The sequence below is a fragment of the Chanodichthys erythropterus genome, chromosome 18 (assembly GCF_024489055.1).
Source record: "Chanodichthys erythropterus isolate Z2021 chromosome 18, ASM2448905v1, whole genome shotgun sequence".
NCBI classification, from domain to species: Eukaryota; Metazoa; Chordata; class Actinopteri; order Cypriniformes; family Xenocyprididae; genus Chanodichthys; species Chanodichthys erythropterus.
Genome location: NC_090238.1, coordinates 26948461 through 26968493, shown reverse-complemented (window position 1 = coordinate 26968493; position 20033 = coordinate 26948461). Strand labels below are relative to the sequence as shown.

The window sequence follows — 20033 nt, the reverse complement described above, 5'->3', positions numbered from 1 at the left end:
TTCTTACACACATGCTTTTCCATGCAGGACTTGGTCTCTAAGATGCTCCATGTGGACCCTCACCAGCGGCTCACAGCCAAGCAGGTCCTGAAGCATCCGTGGATTGTTCAGAGAGACAAACTTCCCAACAGCCAGCTACAACACCAAGATGCCAAGCTTGTCAAGGTACCGCTGCCATGAGGCTATTATTACACTTATTGTATATAACATAAATGTTGGTCTGTTACTTCACCTACTACTATTTTCTCCTCACAGGGGGCGATGGCCGCCACATACTCAGCGCTGAAGAGTTCCCAACCACCCCCTGAGCTAAAGCCCATCGAGTCCTCATTCCTGGCGCAGAGACGGGTGAAAAAGCTCCCATCCACCTCTCTGTAGAGAACGAGAAGATGAGAAATGGAGAAGTACTCCAGACCGAATGCAGTTGTGGAAAGGATGGATGGATGGATGAAAGAACCACACTGAAGCTCTACAGACTAAAGACGGTCTCTTGAACCTGCCCATGACATCAGCACTGGAGTGAAGCTGTCAAGCATGCTAGGCAAGGCAGGTGATTGGCTGATGAAGTTTGAGGGGCGTGGCCAGTGAGGGTTCCGTACTCCATTAGGAGTAGATGTGTGTGTGTGCGTGTGTTTGTGTGTATGAGATTTCAAAATCGGGTAAAGGATACTGTTATAAAATAGATGATATTCCCAGTGCATTTATGTCTTGGTACTGTAATCCTTAAATAACAACACTGAGTTTTTGATTTTCTTTTTTATTTCTCAGTTTTTGTTTGTTTTGCTTTTTGTTTATTTTTTTTATCTCTGTAGTTCGGATTTTCGTGTTGATTTGTCTGTTCTTGGAAGCTTTTCAGCAGTAGTTTTCTCTTCGTCCGTCTCTCCCTGAAAGCTCAAAGTGGCCTTCAGCAGAAAGAGAGATGTTCCAGTATAATATTTCACCCAGATGAATGAGTAAAGGTTAGATATATCTTCCATAATGATCCGGTAAGCATGTTCACAAGACTACCAACCTAAACACAGTGGAGAATGGAAGTGCTCTCTGCATGGATTTGTACAATGCTGTCATGTTTCTTTCTTGTTTTCCCCAACTCGGCACTTTTACTTGGTGAACCTGTCAGCACTGGTGAAGACTGTTCAAAAAATGTCTTCTTGTGTGTTTATTAAAGTAAGGAATGAAAAAGTCTGAATGTGAGATGACACCCGAAGCTTGTGGCATGGAAAAATGTTGCTTTTGTGTGATTTCCAGTGTTTTTTTTTTCTTCTGGATATTGACTGCTGTCTCCTGTGTTTTGATTTTGTTGCTGTTGTTGCTTAAAGAGAAGTTATTTTATAAAGGGACATTGAGCACAAAATGTATAAATATGACAGCTGAGAAAACGATTTAATGATTGTGTATATTTTTATCTGTCTATTCCTTGTTCACCCTGTGTTCAGAAGCCCAGTGTGGTGGAACTATCGACTGTATTGTGCTCAGGATGTTATTAGAGATGCCTTGCAAATTCATGAAGCCTCGCTCAAGTATTGCACCCTTTACCAATCAAACATGTCTTATCAGTTTTAAGACGTGCTTACAGTATTGTTTTGCATTGCCCTTTTCAGAAATTCAGAATTTTTGAATTGAGTTATAAAAATCACATAAAAAATCAGAAAAGGATGTAGTTTTGATTTATTCGTTTTACCAAGGATAGTTCACTCCAAAATGAAAATTGTGATCATTTACTCACCCTCATGTCTTTCCAAACCTGTATGACTTTCTATATTTCACAAAAATAAAATAGGGACCAGGAATCCATTTTCACCCTGTTGAGGAAAAAAAAAAAAAACATGGGCATTCTGCTATTAATATAAAGGGATACCAGTTTGGAATGACATGAGGGTGAATAAATGATAACAGAATATTCACTAATGGGTGAATTATACATTTAAATCTTTAAAGTAACTGGAACAGATTTTGGAATTGACCCAAAATGTTATAAAAACAACATACAGTCTGTTTCTCTAAGTGTGCATTCTGTTTCTCCCAAACTTTATTTGCTCTTTGTGTGGTATTTGACGTTATTCTTGCCTAAAAAAAAAAAATGTAATTTTGTTTTTTGTCTTTACTTGAAGAAAAAAGGCTTTATTTACTGGGAGTCACAGCATTCAGTCGTATTACTGTGTAAATGTGTTTGTTTCTCCTGCCTGATGTTGGGGTGGGTGGGCTGGGTGGTGTTTGTGGTAAACGGGTGTAAATTATCACCCTTTGCTTTTACAGTTAAGGGCATGAATTCAAGAACCTTCATCCTGATGCCTTTCTATTAAAAGAAAAGAAAAAAAATAAACGGACTTGTCCTGTCTCGCTTTCCTTTTTTTTCCTTTTTTTTTTTTTTTTTTTTTTGACCTGACCTGACCTTTTACTTTCTGTGAATGAATCATAATTGGGACCATGTGAGGTCTCCACCTCATTGTATTTGTCTGTTTTAGGGCATATTATATATTTTTAATCTGCTCATTTGATTAATATAGTAAAAGTCAGTCTACATGAAAGCTTTGTAGACCAGAATTTAGGCCATGATGTGATGAGATTATTTGAGTCTAAATCCAGAATGAATGAATGACAAAGCTCTTGTACATACAGTATCTCTGTCTGTTCACCTGTCTGCCTGTTTTAATACTGTCCTCGTTCTCTCTCCTACATATTTCTTTCCTCTCCATCTGTTTTCCTTTTTCTCCCCAGTAATCTCTCAAGTCCCTCAAATACAGACATTATTTGGACAAAATTGAAGGATCTGGGAACCCCTGGAGGAAAGGTGTGTGTGTGTGTGTGTGTGTGTGTGTGTGTTTTTATATATATATATATATATATATATATATATATATATATATATATATATATATATATATATATATATATATATATATATATAATTCCAACTTTTGCCTGCTTAAATATATGGGAGGTTAGTGTCTTGTGTTTTTATCAATAACTCCAAAATAATATGTGGCTCCTACTGAATGATACCTTTATTTAGGTACAATTTGCAACCGTTACCCATTCTTGCTTTTTATTTATTTATTTTTGAATAAATTGTTTGATTCAGGTGGTTGATGAAAAAATGTAGGCCTAGTCTTGTCCCCGATTTTAGTTGCAAATCTCATATAAAAATAATTTTTAAAAAAGGTTAAACTAAAATGTTTCATAAGCGTATTCACTTGACAAGCAAGACAAGCTCTTTCCAGACCTAAAGCATCATTTTCAAAACATTGTCATGTTTTCCCTCTTTGTCCTCTCAATGTAATCACTAAAGTAACATCTGCAGCCCCTCTCTGAACATTACTGATGGAATGCTTGAAATAAATCCATTATTAATCCAACATTGAGAGCCCCTTTCCCTCCCTCTCCTACCAGGACTGCTCTAATCTCAGATAGATGGGGCTTTTAAAAAGTTATTTAAAGCATGGCTGAGTGATTCTCACTTTGTACTGTCCCAGCTTGTTTTTCATTGGTCAGACCACAAAAGGAGGCTCATCACTATTGCTGCTTATTTCACAGCTGTTTATCTGTTCTGCAGACTAGTGTGTTTTTATCTCCTGCTCAGATAACACTAATATCTTTCAGTGATCCTATTGTATTTTAATAAAGGAAGGATGCAAAAAAAAAAAAAAAAAAAAAAAATCAAAGTGGAGTGCAAATGCACAATGTCAAATATTGCCTTCCTTTAATTTTTGAATTATTAATTTACAGTGGTTTTGAATCAATATTGAGCCGGAGATGTTGTATTGTCCCATTACGTCTGGTGTTCTTGAGATCTGACATTAAATTTGGTTAGAATGATGTGGTGTCAGATTGAGGGTGGTCTGAGGAAATGGATCGTTTTTCCCCCCCCCCTTGTTTCAGATGAACATTCTACACAAGTCTGCCTGGTTTAATTCAGTCTGACAGTGATGCATGACAATCAGGTGTTGGTTCTTTGTAGATAAACTTTTAAGTCTTTTTGAGAGATTTGATAAAGTGGCTTAGAGGTAAATCAGTGTAGGTGACTGGAATTGCACTTCAACACATAATTTCTATAAACTCCAAAAAGTGTTCTGAATGTTCCCTTAACACGTTTTGTGAGAAGTCCACTGACCTTTCATGCTTTCATTTACATGTCATTTTCATAAAAGATAAATATGTTTTAAAAAAAAAAAAAAGGAAATCAAAGCCGTATATTAACCTGTAGCATATCTAATAGCTAATTCATGTGCATGCAGCATCAGTAGTGCACAGACAACATGTGTTTTATTTCCTTTGTTCATATGAAACGCATATGGTTAGATTCAAAGGTGGACAACTTCAATCGATATTACATATCAGAAAAACTTCCTTTTTCAGTGACTCTGTTAAAAGAGTTCCTAAAAGTGAAAGGAAAAACATCAATAACACAGTTAAGTGTTGCCAGTTCAGCCTACTAAACAAAACTTTTTGGTTTGTTTGTTTTATAAAAACCTTACTATAATTGATTACAGATAACATATTGCTGTAGCATTCATCCTATTCCATTTGCCACTTGGTGTAAAATCAGAGGGTGGAATTTGACCATTTTTAGGGTTGAGAGTCTTTGCAATTTGGTCATTATAGGCTACTTAAGTGATAATCACACAAACAAAACTGACTTGCATACAAATATGGTAAACATGTCTTCATGACAGAATTAAAAATAAATTGTTGGATCCAAATAGTGGCAAGTGATTGATTCAGTCATCAAAATCTCACTCCAGCCAGACAGCCAAAGCTGTTCAACATTGGCTACACACACCATCTGATCTATAGACCTAATTCTTTGATTTGTTTTAATGGAATGAAAGTGAGGCTGTGAGGGATTGACATCTCTTCAGTGTGTTACTGTTATTAAATGTGTTTTTGTTCTGCTAATGAAACTTTGAAAAATATCTTTCCAAGAAATTTCACTAGACAAAAAAATCTAGACAACATGATCTCTGTAAAATTATAAGTGATCTAGGAGCTTTCTACAGGTTTTTACACCGGATGTCATTGAAAACATGGTAAGTCCTCACGGCCTCGCTTTCATAACTGTCATGGCGCTGCTCTGAATAAGGTCTATTGCTAGTCACGACTGTCTTAATTGCTCCTGTTTGCTGCATTCATTCCTCTTCAGATTCCACAGATCAAATGACGATAGAATAGTATGAACATTCTGTGAAAAAAAGAGTGCTGTTAGTTATGTAATGCTAAGCCGAAAATAGTCCCACTTTTTAAAGATATAACTGAAATAACTGTCCTGACCTGAAATATAATGCCGATCGTTGTGACAACTCGGGTCTACAAAAAAAAAAAAAAAAAAAACTAAAACTAAAGTTGCCGTCGGTCAGATTTAGTTTAGCCAATCAGTCAGAAAGCTTTACGTTTTATGTTTGTCAGTCATTTTGACTGTTGGAAAGCGGGAAGCAGAGAGTGTGATAGATGAAATTTTAATATGGGCTTTGAGAGCAAAAAGGGAAAACAAAGAAACCAAAATGGAAGAAAGTAAACATCGGTAAAGCTTTTCTAGAGGGAGCTGAGAACTTAAAGGCGTTTGAACACAGATGCCGAGCTTGCTTTGCTTCTGCTTGACACGTGATAATTCGACGACTAAATATGGCGGAAGCTTTCGAGAGTAACGACCCTTTCACACAGCTATCTGGGGGTGCTTCTCATTTCTTATTTGTGCATCCTCGTTTCATTTCCTTGCTTCTTTTCCTCAAGTCTTAGCTCCACCCGCTTAGAATGCGAGGAAATGTGTATCCTCGCTCATGATTCCTCGGGAAGTTTCCTCGCTCCTCGTTCCTCGCCTCCTCCTCGCAGTGCATTTGTAGGCTGCATCCGAAAAAGATTAGTTTACTTCAGAATTAAAAATTACCAATAATTTACTCACCCCCATGTTATCCAAAATGTTTGTCTTTCTTTTTTCAGTCGAAAACATTTCAGGATTTTTCTCCATATAAGCCTTCAACTCGTTGGTAGCCATTGAAGTCCACTATATAGAGAAAAATCCTGGAATGTTTTCTTCAAAAACCTTGATTTCTTTTCAACTGAAGAAAGACATAAAGATCTTGGATGACATGGGGGTGAATAAATTATCAGGAAATTTGAATTCTGAAGTGAACTTATCCTTTAAATGTTACCTTCTGACTCTGAGGACACATTCTAAGGTAGGAAGGCACCAACGCACATCCAAATCCAATCTTCCTTGATTTTTGAAGGCAGCATAGATGTAGGCCTATCCTTCGCTGCCTTTGATATCCCACAATCCTATGCATTCCCATTGGTGACAGTTGAGCTAGAAAAAGAAAGATAGCGTCTGAATGTTGCGGTTTGTGTGTATGTATGTTTTTGACCAACGTTTTCCACTTCTGATAATATTTCTAGCAAGAAATTACTACTGTAGTAATTAAACATTTGTTTAGTTCTCGCCAATGCTCGCTCTATTTTGCTGTAGATCATTAAACTGTTACGCTGCCTCAGGATTCTGTCCGAAATCAGTTTCGCGAGGTACCTTCTTGCGCAAACACAGAGTCTTTGCCTATAAGGCAATGCACCAAGTGAATTCTGATGTCTTTCAAGATAGCTGAGTTCGATCGGTTTCTGGGTCACAGGCTGGAGGACGAAGGAGTGAAGAAATGAGGATGCATCAATTTGAGTATTGAGAAGCACGCCTGGTAAATTACAGTAAAATTACCAGAACTATTTTTCCGGTAAATTCCGCGGTCTTCCGTCTTCTGTGATAGGGGTTATTGAAAATTTAGGAAAGATTATAAACTATCATGCGGAGGAACTGTGTAGTGTGTTTTGTTGGATTGCTTTATTTACTTGGTTGTAAGATTTAGTAGTTATAAATGAAGACTTCAGATGCAAAAGCCTCTAAGTGCAGTCTGAAATTTTCTTCTAAAATGAGCATTTTTATCAAGCTCACATGTTCAGGTTCAGTAATTTCACTTTAATGACAATTAATAGGTCCTTTTCATTGCAATTAAAGTGAAATAACTGAACACAAACATTTGTGATATATATATATATATATATATATATATATATATATATATATATATATATATATATATATATATATATATATATAAGATTTCTTTAAAAAATGAATATACATAAAACTCATGTTTTATGAGTGGCAAGATCTGTTGCGTGGCAACAGCAGATCGTGGAATGTTGCATTTGCGAATGATCGTGCTTCTCTGGCTATTCATGACCTCAGCGGGGGAGGAAAAGAGTGAGAGAGATGCAGAAAGATAGAACAACTTCAAAGAGAACAAGAGAGGGAAATGTGTATGAGTGTGTGTGGGGCAGGCAGTTAATTCTGCTTTTCTACAAACCATCTGATGGCTCAGGCTGTGTTGCTACGGGCAACACACAGAGGGAGGGAACAGGGTATGATTAAGCAGTGATGGCAAAAAAATAACCACTTTTTGGCTTTTTTCATTGCCTGAGCTGACGTAGACATCTGTAGGGACAACAGAGGGTGAAACAGAGAGAGGATGCTGAGTGGGCAGGAATACAGACGTCGAGCATCCAATCAGCGGAGGCAAAGTCAGCGTCTGTTTGTCCAATAGAGTGTGACGAGGCTCCTCCAGTGTGAGCTAACAGCGCTGTTGGCTGGTGTCTTATTAATGAATGGAGCGTCTCACAGGCAGCAAAACGGTGCTTGAGCTCTCTCTCCCTGGACGGAGAAGGCAGCCCAAACAGAATAGTAGGAGCACTTCGCACCTCGACAGAAAACAACTGCAGCAGCCGTGTGCAAATATGAAGAAGCACCAGCGTGAGGATGAGAACTCTGACAGTGATGCAGAGCAGGATTCTTCTCCCCCTTCTGCGATGGTTGTCCATCCCTCTTCTTCTTCTTCCAACTTCCTCTTGCCCTCGTCTTCTCAGCGGAGATCCATCTCCATGGGGGACTTTCGGAGAGTCCCTGCTGGACAGACAGGCTCCGAGCCCCCCTCTACAGCCTCTACGGCACCCTCTTCCAAGCTGGTAACCCCCAGCTCAAGTATGGAGTTCGAGGCAGCTCGTCGACGCCTCCTGGAGGTGGAGGAGCGCCAGCGTGTCATCAGAGAGATGGAGAGACGACTGGAGGAGCTGAGGGAGGTGTTTGTGCGCTCCGAGCAGGAGGCGGTGGAACACGGGGAGCTGGTGGCGCGCATCACAGCTGCCGCCCAGCAGGGCGAACTATACGTGGCGGAAAATGGACAGCGGCTGAAAAAAGGATTGAGGTTTAAACGGCACAGGCCTACCATTGTCTTCTCCTCCATGCTGGGGCTGAGAACGTGCCTCCCTTGGCCTGTCAAACTCAAATAGCGAAACATCCGCTGCTTACTTGCAAGATGGTCCTTCACTGCTCACAACAGCATCACTTTTTTTCAGATCCAAGGATGTCCAAGGCTCATTTTCTATTCGCTGTTAGTCAGAAATTGCTAAAACTTTTGCTTCACCTGTATATATCGTTAACTGGGATCTTAGAGGGTGCTTCTTTTGAGCCCGTCGAAATGGCGCAGGCCTCATATTTGCTGCTTGAACAACCCAAGAAAGACACTGGGGATTTGCTGTAATGTGTGTGAACTCTGTGCATGCGTTACACTTCATGTCGCTTAGTGTGTGTGAGAAGGTGTGAATGTCAGAGAGGAGGTAGAAGGGTGCTATTCATCCAGAAGAAGTCACTCAGGTGTCCTGTGATTGGTCCGAAATGAAAGGCATTCTTCCATCTGCAGTAAGGTGAAACAGAGCTTTTAGGCTAAAGGCCCGTTCACACCAAGAACAATACCTACAACAAGAACTATATTGGCATCCACACCAATGGTTGTTAACCTTCTGTTTAAGGTTAATAAGCACGCATATCATTCACCAACTGGAAAAAATCACTGAAAGTGATTCCAATTATATTGTTCCTCTGCGACATTGTCGTTGTAGTGGTGTGGACTTCATTATTCCCATAGATTTAAAATGATTATTAAAACTTTGTATTTATTGTTATAGTTATTATTATCATCTTGGTGTGAACTGTCCTTGAAGTCCCAAGAGACAGATGAATTGTACATGATTGTACAATTTGTGCACACATACTGGGGACGTGCGCTTTTGTTCTCGTCTTGTACGTTTAGGGTGCCCATTGGGCTTTTGTGGATGGAGAAGAGGAGCAGCGATTTCTCTCTCTTCTCTGTCAGTATTCCATCTGTGGCCTCTTTGTCGCCTAGCAACCAGGACCTGACTTTCATTTCCTTCTGAATGTATTTAACATCAACAGATCATCCAAAACTACAGCTCATGAATGACAGGCAGAGGACATTTTGAGATTCTTGTTGTGTGATTTAATTAGCTGCAGATCGCTTGAGCATACACTACTAAGAATGCATTCAAATATGTAGTTAAAAATGTAAGCAGAAAGATAATGGCTGTGTTTGAAATGTAAGTCCCAGTCAGTCAATGACCAAGGCTGGCTTCTAAAGCATCATGTCATGGGGATTGATCAAAACAAATTTGGGAACTTGTGAGAGGTAACCAAATATTTAATGACTACAAATGCTTATTTCTTGCAAGAAAGGTCATATGTTATGAATGTACATTCATATATAATTGACCACTCCACCACTCCACTTCCACCAAACGCATAGAACTGAGGAATATCATAGGCAGCGAAGGATCAAGACCTTCAAAAACCAACCAGATGAAGGCATCTTAGTCGGGATGTTATGCTAACATTGGTTTCAGATTTGATTTGATGCCTTCCTACCTCCGTATGCTGCATTCAAATGCTGCTTTTTCAGGTTTCAGACACAGCCAATATCACTCGTTTGATAATGAATAGAAACTAAAACCAGTTTTACATGTAGGTTGCTATAATCTCTTTGGTTGGTTATTTGATGCAACTGCCCTCATGGAAACTTCCTATCTCTTCTGCGTGACATCTCTCTCTCTCTCTGAGCAAATGGCTCTTGCTCAGCCTTGCTTGAGTAGAGCGCGTTCAGGGACTTCAGCAAAACACAAGGGACTGCTATTCTTGGCTTGAACCAGTTAAGGCTGGAAGATTCTGGGCTAGGTAGAGAGAGAAATATGATCAGATGCTGGCTAACCTTGTAGGTCTTTAGTGAGTGAAATAACCTTTCTTTTGGCAGATAGATTTATGCTATACTGCAGGGTAAGCCAGCAGGACTGTACATCACCACTGAGAATGTAGCCTGCACCTGGCATCTTGCCTCATTGTGTAAGCAGACAGCCGCTCTACTCGCTGCATCATATCAGGAAAAACATGGAATTATTGCGTCTGTATATCATTATGATATATATATACATTAAATTAACTCTGTATTATAATCTCAGATTCTTCCAAAATCTGAAAGTAACATTTATGTAAAATTAATTATTCGATTTAAATGCTGTGATTACAATCATTACATACACATAGAATGTCTTTTAACAGGGTCCCTTTGCAATCCACTTCTGTCTTCTATAAATACTACTGCATGCATGGTGCTTTTTTGTCCCTCTGCGTGACACCTGCGCATCTGTGTGTGATGCAGTTCGTTTTACGTCATTTGACGGGGCCGGATGCTTGCAGACCACAGTCTTTCTTCAGTTATATCGACCAGGCGTAAAGCAAACAGAATAGCGTGAGTGAATCTCAGTTCAAGGGCTACTTACACTCCTTTAATGACAGAACATCTGGGTGTCCTTAATGGTTGCGCTGATCTCCCTCATTTTAGTAGGGATTTGATTTGGGCAGCTGTAGATTATACTAGATTTAGGACACACGATTGGCTGCTGTAGAGTGAAGGATGATGAACATGCCTTCAATGTTCTTCTGCGACATATCAACTGCTAGCCAAACTAAGTTGTTGTAAAGAAAGCCTCTGGTGTGTGGACATGTTATTAGCGATCACTGTTGGAATGATGTTATGAACCCATCTTAATGAGTTCCCACACAAACATTTACCATGGTAATCAATGTTATTACTTTAAAACCACAAAAAAAATATTATGGAATTCCTGACAGTGTAGTAAGGTGTAGATATTTTTCATTTATTACAAGGATCTCTGGAATTGGTCAAATGCAGTATTCAGCGGTCTGATATTTCCTAATATAGAATGCAACAGTGTCCGTCAACTTTTTCAGCTGCCTTGGCACTGGAAGTATTTTTTAATTCCATTTCCAATAGGGATTAAAAAAGTCTTTATTTAAGAGTTATAATAAGCCATAACCAGGTGAATAAGCCATAATTTTGAGGTGAACCACAATGTTACAAACATTGATTTGAAGCAAAAAAGTATTTGAAAATTTGACAAAAAACAAAAGCATTATGAATTAAAACATTAAATTAAAAACGATGAAGAAATATAAATGATTGATGGTTTATTTTGTATAGAGAAACAATATATTAAATGCATCCTATGCAAAAAATTTTTTAGGTAGTTTGAGAATGTAGGGAAATCTAGTGCTTGTGTACCGCTTTTTATCCAGGGCTATAAAACCCTGTACCAGAGCAGGTTTAGCACCACTTTTGAACAGTTTGAAACCATACAGTGTTAAAATGTTACAGCTAAATGCTTAGCAACAGACAACCAATTGTGTGCCTCATATTTGCGTGCTTTGGACAGTCATGGAAACACTACGCGCTCCATAAAAAGTCGTTTCAGAGTCTGAGGGGAAAATGGTGACCATTTCATTCTTACCTAGAAACCATTTCATTCTTACCTTTATAGTCCGATAAGTCTATTCAGGATAAACTTGATAGTACAGTTGGCAATATAAAGTATATATAGGATGGGCCATGCTAAAGCCTTTATAGGTGCATTCACACCATGTCGTAATTACCATAACAATTCTGAACTGAAAAAGCCTTCATGTGCTTGTTGAACTTGTAATTACAATGTGCTACACATTGCTACGACTTGTACTACGTGGCCACTGTATCACCTGACCTCTGCAGATTTAAGGTGTGTTCGACTTGAAGCGGCGCTGTGCAGACCGATTGGTTCGATAAAAACGTAGTTTTAGGAATGTACAGTAGAGCTGCATTCACGTCATGTCATAATTCCCGTAATTTTGAGATGACAACGTGATGTTCTATTTGTAGCTGTTCACGTCCTCAGACTGGGAATTATGCGTTTTCATGGCAACACTATTAACGCCTAAATGAATCTGCAGCAGTCAGGTGGTACAAGTAGGAGCTCTCAGAAGATTCACAACTTAAGAGTTGTAATTACGAGCTCTATGCGAATGCTTTTTAAATCTCGTAATTACGGTTATTTCCGACTTGGCGTGAATGCACCTTATTAAAAGTTAGTCCATGAATAACCAGGATTAATTGTTAACCTCAGGTAAATTATGGTCAGTGTAAAACATTAAGTAAGATAACCCAGGATTTGGTTTACCAGGGATTTATAATGACCCAGGATTAATTATTTCAAGTGTGAAAAGCCCTAAAGTGTTCTTTTGGTGCAATTTGCTTGTAATAGTGCTGTGGAACACAATTATTTAAACATTAAGTTGAAATCATGCAGACTGATGGCTTCAACAAAAGCATATAACAACAATTAACAATCTCATAGATCACAGTAGGTCTGTTTTTAAAGGTTATCGATAATAATCATTTCCCTTATGGAGAAAATGAATGGGATTTTACTTCCATAACCAAACTGTTGCACTCTATAATATAACTCAAATATAACCACTGTCGGGTACCATGGTAAATTTTTGTAATGGTTTCTAGTTTGTAGAAATCCAGAAATTCTAGATGACCAGTTAAATGGTTTCTCGCAGGTATTCATGATTTGTAGGCTGTATGTTCTCAAAAGCCCTATAGAGTTAAACATTCATCAAATGCCTTATCTCGTTGACTGTACATATGACATATTCACGCTGTGTGGTTAAAAGACACCTCAGCTGAAGTCTCTCTCACATGGTGATTTTTGCACTGCACCTTTTATGAGTTTTGCTATGACAGATGTTAAAAGAAAAGCTTTCCCAAAGATCTGAGCCCACTTGCAGAATGAATGTAAAGTCTGTCCTTGTGTCCGTGTCTACAGTTATGATGCCATCCTTATAAGCTTTCATCAGGTAACACTAATCTTTGTAAACAGTTTTGTTGGATATCCAGCTTTTGTTGTCAAATCTACTGTACTTATTTAGATAAGCAGATTCATTATTTCTTCTCTTAGCTGTAAAATAACTTTAAGCTAATGTAATCTTAATGCTCATGGGCGGCCTTTGCTATCCAGAGGCCCGTTTCAAAGAAACAGTTGGAGGCCTCCCAACCCCCATAAGGAAAAACACTGTATGCAATGCAACTGCATATACATTATTATCTCTGTTATTTTTAACAGTTATCTCATATTTCACACTTAATAGTTACAAATGCATTCTATCTACCACTATTCGCTCATTTTTTCTTTTTAACCAGAGGCCGGTTGCATAAACTGCTAAGACTAGCCTTACAAGTTAGTCATCCAGTTTTTAAGACTGTTCATACATTTTTTTAAGTCAATTATATGACAACTAAAATTGGTCTAATTTGACACTGAAAAGTACTAATTACCCCTAACTGACTTGTTGGTCATACTAGTTCTTAAGACGGTCTTAACTTAATGTTTATTTTTATGCAACTGGCCCCAGAATTGCGCAACCAATCGTGACCGAAAACAAAAACAATTTTTGTCACTCACAGCCCCACCTTGGACAGTGAAATGACCTAGCATTGATAGCAAAGAAATACAAATTAGAGAACAGGGATTAGATAATGGATGGAATTAGTAATGCAATATGAATATGAATAGAACTTGGCTTTTCGTAACCGATCTTGTAACGTTATAATGACAGAATGGCGAATATAGTATGTCCGGATTGCATTTATAGCACACACACTCATACTATATAAAACACACTTTTTAGCAGTCATGAAGTAATTGCTTATTCAAAATAAGTACCTACTCAAGAGAGTATGCAATTTCGAGTCGTTGAGTCAATCATTTAGAACTATTCGTTCAAAAGTGCATTCAATAATGAAACATACTATGATGCTCAGACACGAGCCATGGATCTACTGTGGATTTGTTTGGAACTATTTTCATTGGCGAACCAGAGAAAAAAAACTAGTCTAAAATGTAAGTCACCTAATATTAACTTTTTGTTTATTGAACTTTTTGTTTATCACATTTGCAATCATGTTGATATTCAGGAAAACAACGCTCTTGCTTGTGTGGTATTGCCTAAAACTCATACAGGGACTTTTTTTTTGCCCCATATTTTAAATTTTGTGGGCATTATTATTCATTTTTGGTGTCATTTTTGCCCAAAGCCCTGTTAATTTCCAACCTAGTGTGTGCGGAAAAAGTCCTGGGGCTCTTTTTCGAGCACAAGCGGAGGCCCCTTCTGTTGTGAAACCAGTTTCAAATGAAACGGGTGAAACATAGCAAAGGCCACTACTGCCTATTTACAGTAGCTTTTATCTTTAGTCACGGTATAAGTGAAGCTTTTCTAGTAAAAAAAAAAAAAAAACATCTAGTGGGGTTCACAAATTTAGCCTTTGACTGTATTCTTTTGAACATTATAAGAATGTATCACTCTTTGAATTTATGTAATTAATGTGCTTTGCAAAGTTCTATTCACAATCTTTAAAAATGGCCTGTTCTGTAATTACTGTTATTTAATCCTTTGTTTCACAGAACAAGATTCAACAGTTCTAAAACCCTTGTCTCTTGTCTAACATTGAACGGATGTATTTTTAGTGTCACTGTATGCTGAATTATCTAATTGGATTTTTGCTACATTGCATTTGCTGAAGAAAAAAAAAAACATGAAATGAAAACAACTCCACATGCTTCTGTACATTTATTGATAATACATTGAATATTAAAAATGTTTTTGCTGACTGTTTTAATGAGTTGCCTATGAAAATGCTGATCTTACACCAAAAGGAGAGAAACGAATATGCCTGCGTCTATTTTAAACGTTCAGTCTCTCAGAATTTGATAGGACAACAGGACCGGAAGAAACACTTGATCCAGCACAGCTTGGAACGATTTCTGCTGAAATCAGTACCAACAGCCTCATTTCTTTCCATGAGCCATCTGGCAATCTGACAGACACCAGCATTAGAGGAAACCCAGACCGCTAATGTCACTCCATCTGACATAGACATTTATATATGCAAAGGTCAGATGCTTATTTGGATTAAGATCGATTTTAAATCAATTGCTACTACAGTAAGAAACCTGGAAAAACACTTATGATTGCCATGATATTAGAGACTGAGCCATTGACAACGCATTGAGGTTTCATGCAGTCTGTCTTTCTCAGTGAACAGATTCAGAATCTCAACACCACATTTCAGTTATCTGCACTAATAATAATTTACAATATCCTTAAAACAAGCTCAGGTCACTTTTCAGTTCAAAAAATTGTGTAAGAGAACTTGTATGTAGTTCTGTAGATGAACATGCAACATTAGTGACTAAGATTAAAGCTCTGGAGTGCAAAAGAGCACCCATTAGTTGCTACCTAAGGTTTATGCACAGATTAGTAAAACACTCATGTTGTTGTTAGCATAAAGAAGCCTTACATAATGTTATTAACCCATAGTGGCAAAAGCTATGACTTTATAATAGCCCTGATCCAATGGCTGGGTTTAGTCGAGTAAAAAGCTTACCCTTGGCAATTCTCTATGCACCTATTGAGTGGGGCTGTGCTTTCAGAGATTATAAAATCATGTACCCATTAATAAAACACACACACAAAAAAAAAAATCAAATGAACGTAGACTATAGCAAAGTGTGATTGAAGTACTGAGAACTGAAATCTTGTGGGAGTATTTTCCATAAACGTGAGTGGTCAGTCATTTCAATGATCTAAGTTTCAGCATATGTCACATATTTTATTAAATTTCCAATAATGTAATCCAAACTGATTTTATTTCAGAGTAGCAGACCAATTTGTTATAGAGCACCTCACTGACATCACTGAGGAAACATTGGAACAGCTGAAAAAATTGTGTAATTTTTTAAAGAAATTCGAACACTAAAAACTGTTTTGTGACTCTAAGGTGTCGTGACAGATTGCTGTAGCACCTCAGCTCAAGTGGCTCGTGAACCGATCATCTCTTCCTACTAGCCCTTAATCGGTCCTTAGGGTCCAGATGACCCCACTGAAAGATTCCTTCATTTTTAAAGTGTTCCTTTCATCTCAGGGGCATTAGACTGTGTGACTTTTCCTAAATTATCTAAATATCAAAAAATCTGGGCTTGATTTGGTTGTTCTAAAGTTGTGTGTAAAAAAAAAAGAAAACGACCCGTTAAAGGTCACTGGTATAAAAGAGGATTAGGGCCAAGCAATAATAAAAAAATAAAACCATCTCGAGATTAAAGTTGTTAAATTTAGAGAAAAAACTCGTTAAATTGCGAGAAAAATGTCGAGATAAAATGTTGAGAATAAACTCGTTAAATTGCGAGAAAAAACTCGTTAAATTTCGAGAAAAAAGTCTAGATAAAATGTTGAGAATAAAGTCATTAAATTATGAGAAAAAAGTTGTTACATTACGAATTTGTTCTCATAATTTAACGACTTTTTTTAATAATTTAATGACTTTATCATAATTTAATGAGTTTATTCTCAACATTTTATCTTGACTTTTTTCTTGAAATTTAACGAGTTTTTTCTCGAAATTTAACTTTATTATTTTTTTTATTGCTTGACCCTAATCCTCTTCCGTACATTGGGGTTAGATTGACCCCACATTGAAAATGAATGGGAAAATATATATATATTTTTTTTTCCATTTCATTTGTCAAAAAAAAAAAAAGAAAAAAAAGAAAAGAATAAATCCAGTATAAATCTGAAAATTTCTACTTTTAAATAAAGGTCTGGTCCTAGACCATAAACACAAAGTGGAACGAACTTTATATCTCATGCGCACGCACACACACACAGGTGTCTGAGGCATTTTTTAGATTTTGGCAAATAAAATCAGACATAAATGCACAACTGTGTAACGGGGTAGACATTACACACCACACACACACACACACACACAGAGAAAGAGGGAAAAGGGCAGATGAAAGATGAAAGGCAGCTAACCTTTTGCATTACTATTTATTGGTGCTGTTGTTTTGTTTTGTATTGTGTTGGTTTTTTTAACTTTAACTTCAAATTCATCTCTTGTTCTAAAAAAATCAATAATTTGTGATAAATGCAGGAGTCACTACTAAAAGACATGACTGTAATCACATACTATTTATTTCAGAAAATTATGTATATTTTGCAAAAGCAAATGAAAAATATATCAGACAACAAAAATTCCTATTCCGAATGTACTTTAGAATGTTTAAGTAAAAAAAAAGATCATTAAAGTGATTTTTTCATTAAAAATATATTTTTTCATAAGCCAATTTATGGAGTTTAGTAATTGTGCAGTAAATTGGTAAAAAACTACCAAATATCCACAAAAACAGCATAAATGCATAGTTGTGAAATAAAAAAAAAAAAGAAAGTTTATCAAATAAAAAATGTTAATTTCCTTATGCAATCGCTCTGTAAAAGTTTGGGGTCTATCTGACCCCAAGGGACTAAAACATAAACGATTAGTTAATGTATAGCATCAAATAAACATGAATGAACATGAGAAGAAATGTTGTTTCATACACAGAAAGACATCAGTACACACCATTTTTCAAGTTCAAGTCTACCGAGGTTAATCTGCTAACTCCCCTAACTGCTTTGACGGACAAAATGGCGGATTTGGCGTTATGATTGGTTAGATCGCTTGTCAATCAAACTCCCGGCGAAGGGTCAGTTGCGTTGTGCACATTTATAATGTTTTAACTATGCTACTTTGTAAGTAAAAACCTCTTATTACATACTATCAGGCAGTAGGACTACACCTTGGTTGATTACACCAAGCATTCAACCAAGGAGAACTGTTGCAAGCCAACAGTCCTCGTTTATGTGAACGTCTGCTTCAGGCTGACCTGAAACTTTCTGCACACTGACCCCGACCAGTGATGTAACACCTGTCAATTATGCAACAGTTCAGTCAGATGCTAGCTAACGATTTTCAATAAGGAAGCTGAGTGCTGGCAACCATCCATTAGGCCCTTTCAGGATGGACAGCTGACTGTTGAAAAAGTAAAAGGTACTAATACACACAAACACATTTGATGTGTGCGTAATCCATTTGCAAAAGATGCCGCATTCTTAATCCAGGATTTAAAAATAAATGCAGAGTAAGTCTGCGTGTGTTTGACGATTGTAGAGGGCTTATATATTCTAGAAAAAGGTAGTTATGCCATCTCCCCTACTGTATTATATTCTGTAATAATGCACTTCATTCTTATAAACCAACAACAGTCATATCAAAATATGTTCAACCCAGAGACAACACGTGTTTATAGTTTGCAAACATTTAATTGTCATTTTCAATTCTCAGAAACAGATGCTAAACATCTCAGAGAAAAAACTAATTTACTCTGAACAGACTGGACGTGACATTTCTCAATAAAATAGTTATAGTGATACAAAATGGTAGAGTTTAACAAGCATAACTTACACGGCGTTACCTTTTGCTTTCCTAAAACACAAAGTGAGCTGAACCGTTTTGGACCTCCAACATACGTACTTTCATCTCTGCCTAAAAATGCTTCACAGAAGTCAATGAGATGGCAGAAGGGAAAACATCTGTTGTGTGCTCTCAGCTTATCAAACATTTATACAGAGTCTGCTGGTTTGAGACGCATCCCAAATCTGCCATAAACCACCTCGGTCTGAAGGGAGACCCCATAAAAAAAAACAATAATAATAATGCTGACTGATAACAATACAGACATTATAATTACATTACATGTGGGTGAAAAGTACAGCAATTTTTTAATTGACTTTTTTTGAACATTAGCATAAAATATAGACACTCGAAAAGAGTTGATCTACTATAAAATAAACACAGGAAATGCAATGCAGAATTTATGCGTGCTGGGACTGAAAAACAACAAGTTTTGTCTGTGTGCCACTTCAGAAGCAAAGACAATGGAGCATTACGCCAACAAAACAAGTGAATCATGTACTTGAGCTGTTAGTGTGTTTCTGTGCTCTGTAAGGCCTATTAGTGTCTTGATGTTTCTCTCTCAATCTATGGCTTGCAATACTAAACTTTCTGCAGTCAAAACATATCGAACATTTCTTGTCGTTTAACGCTCAGATAACATCTTCTATATGAGGATTCTCAAGGTTTTTGAGTTTCATTGATCTTACTAGTTGCTTTATCTCCCAGTGCAGGGCTGGATGTCCGGGAATCAGCAGCAATAGGAGACGTCAGTGCAGAGGAGACAGATGAAACCAAATACATCATCCGTTAACTCACTGTCTGGTGGACCTGGTGTCTGGCCAGAACTAATGGCGTGTCATGACGCCTGACGTTATAAAATAATATCCAGAGAGCACCAACCACAGGAGTGAGTCCAGTGCCTCCAAGTCTGGTCGACAATCTCTTAGAGACCTCAAACGGCAAGTACATGTTCAATGCCTCAATATCAATAAGAATAAGTGCTATTGTTAGTTTAAACAACTAAGCCAGGAAGAGTTTCAAAAGCTGGATGGCTTTCATCCCTTTTTTGCCTTTCCCAAAGAAGTCATGACGTACCTGCCAAACCTTCAGTCAAGATAAACAGCTCAGATATGTTATGAGCAGCACTGAAATGGATCAGTGGATCATCTTACAGCATCCACACTAATGCTGTGCAAGTCTGTTCTCCAGTCTTTCATCTTCTAAGTGCATTTCAGGCCTCCACAGTTTCTAGGTCTAGCACCTCTGAAGATAAAAGCAACAGTCTAGACTAGTTCCACATGATGTAATGTGAGTGTTCATGGAGGATCATCTCATTCTCCTAATTTATGTACATAGTTGACTGGAAAGGAGCCACTTCTTGAAGGTTCTCCCTCTATATGGCCCACCTGGAAGGGAAAGTGTGCAAGATGTTCAGTTCTCGACATTGGTTTGAACTGTTTATGGAAAATTTACTGTTATAGT

General features: G+C 37.5%; 3 protein-coding genes across 14 annotated transcripts in view; 2 read left to right on the top strand and 1 right to left on the bottom strand.

The window, feature by feature from the left end:
* The window catches only part of rps6ka1 (ribosomal protein S6 kinase a, polypeptide 1), a 75608-nt gene extending 73412 nt beyond the window's left edge, over positions 1 to 2196 (top strand). For all 9 annotated transcript variants that reach the window (XM_067368504.1, XM_067368503.1, XM_067368502.1 and 6 more), the window contains 2 exons: positions 28 to 165; positions 256 to 2196. In XM_067368504.1, coding sequence (XP_067224605.1) covers positions 28 to 165; positions 256 to 378 — 261 coding nt within the window. In that variant the 3' untranslated portion in view covers positions 379 to 2196. The remainder of the gene's footprint in view (positions 1 to 27; positions 166 to 255) is intronic.
* A 5580-nt stretch (positions 2197 to 7776) lies between these two features.
* Positions 7777 to 8328, top strand: LOC137006277 (TMF-regulated nuclear protein 1-like). The gene has a single exon (XM_067366911.1). The coding sequence runs from the start codon at positions 7777 to 7779 to the stop codon at positions 8326 to 8328; it is 552 nt and encodes a 183-aa protein (XP_067223012.1).
* A 9702-nt stretch (positions 8329 to 18030) lies between these two features.
* asap3 (ArfGAP with SH3 domain, ankyrin repeat and PH domain 3) overlaps positions 18031 to 20033 on the bottom strand; it is a 32085-nt gene continuing 30082 nt past the window's right edge. For 2 of the 4 annotated variants that reach the window (XM_067367237.1, XM_067367240.1), the window contains one exon: positions 18032 to 19957. In XM_067367237.1, the coding sequence (XP_067223338.1) occupies positions 19883 to 19957 (75 nt within the window). In that variant the 3' untranslated portion in view covers positions 18032 to 19882. Of the gene's footprint in view, positions 19958 to 20033 lie in introns of all 4 variants that reach the window. The other 2 variants (XM_067367238.1, XM_067367236.1) reach the window with 2 other exon arrangements.

Bases quoted from the DNA above. Each gene is read 5' to 3' on its own strand.
- LOC137006277 (XM_067366911.1), top strand. From the start codon at position 7,777: ATGAAGAAGCACCAGCGTGAGGATGAGAACTCTGACAGTGATGCAGAG.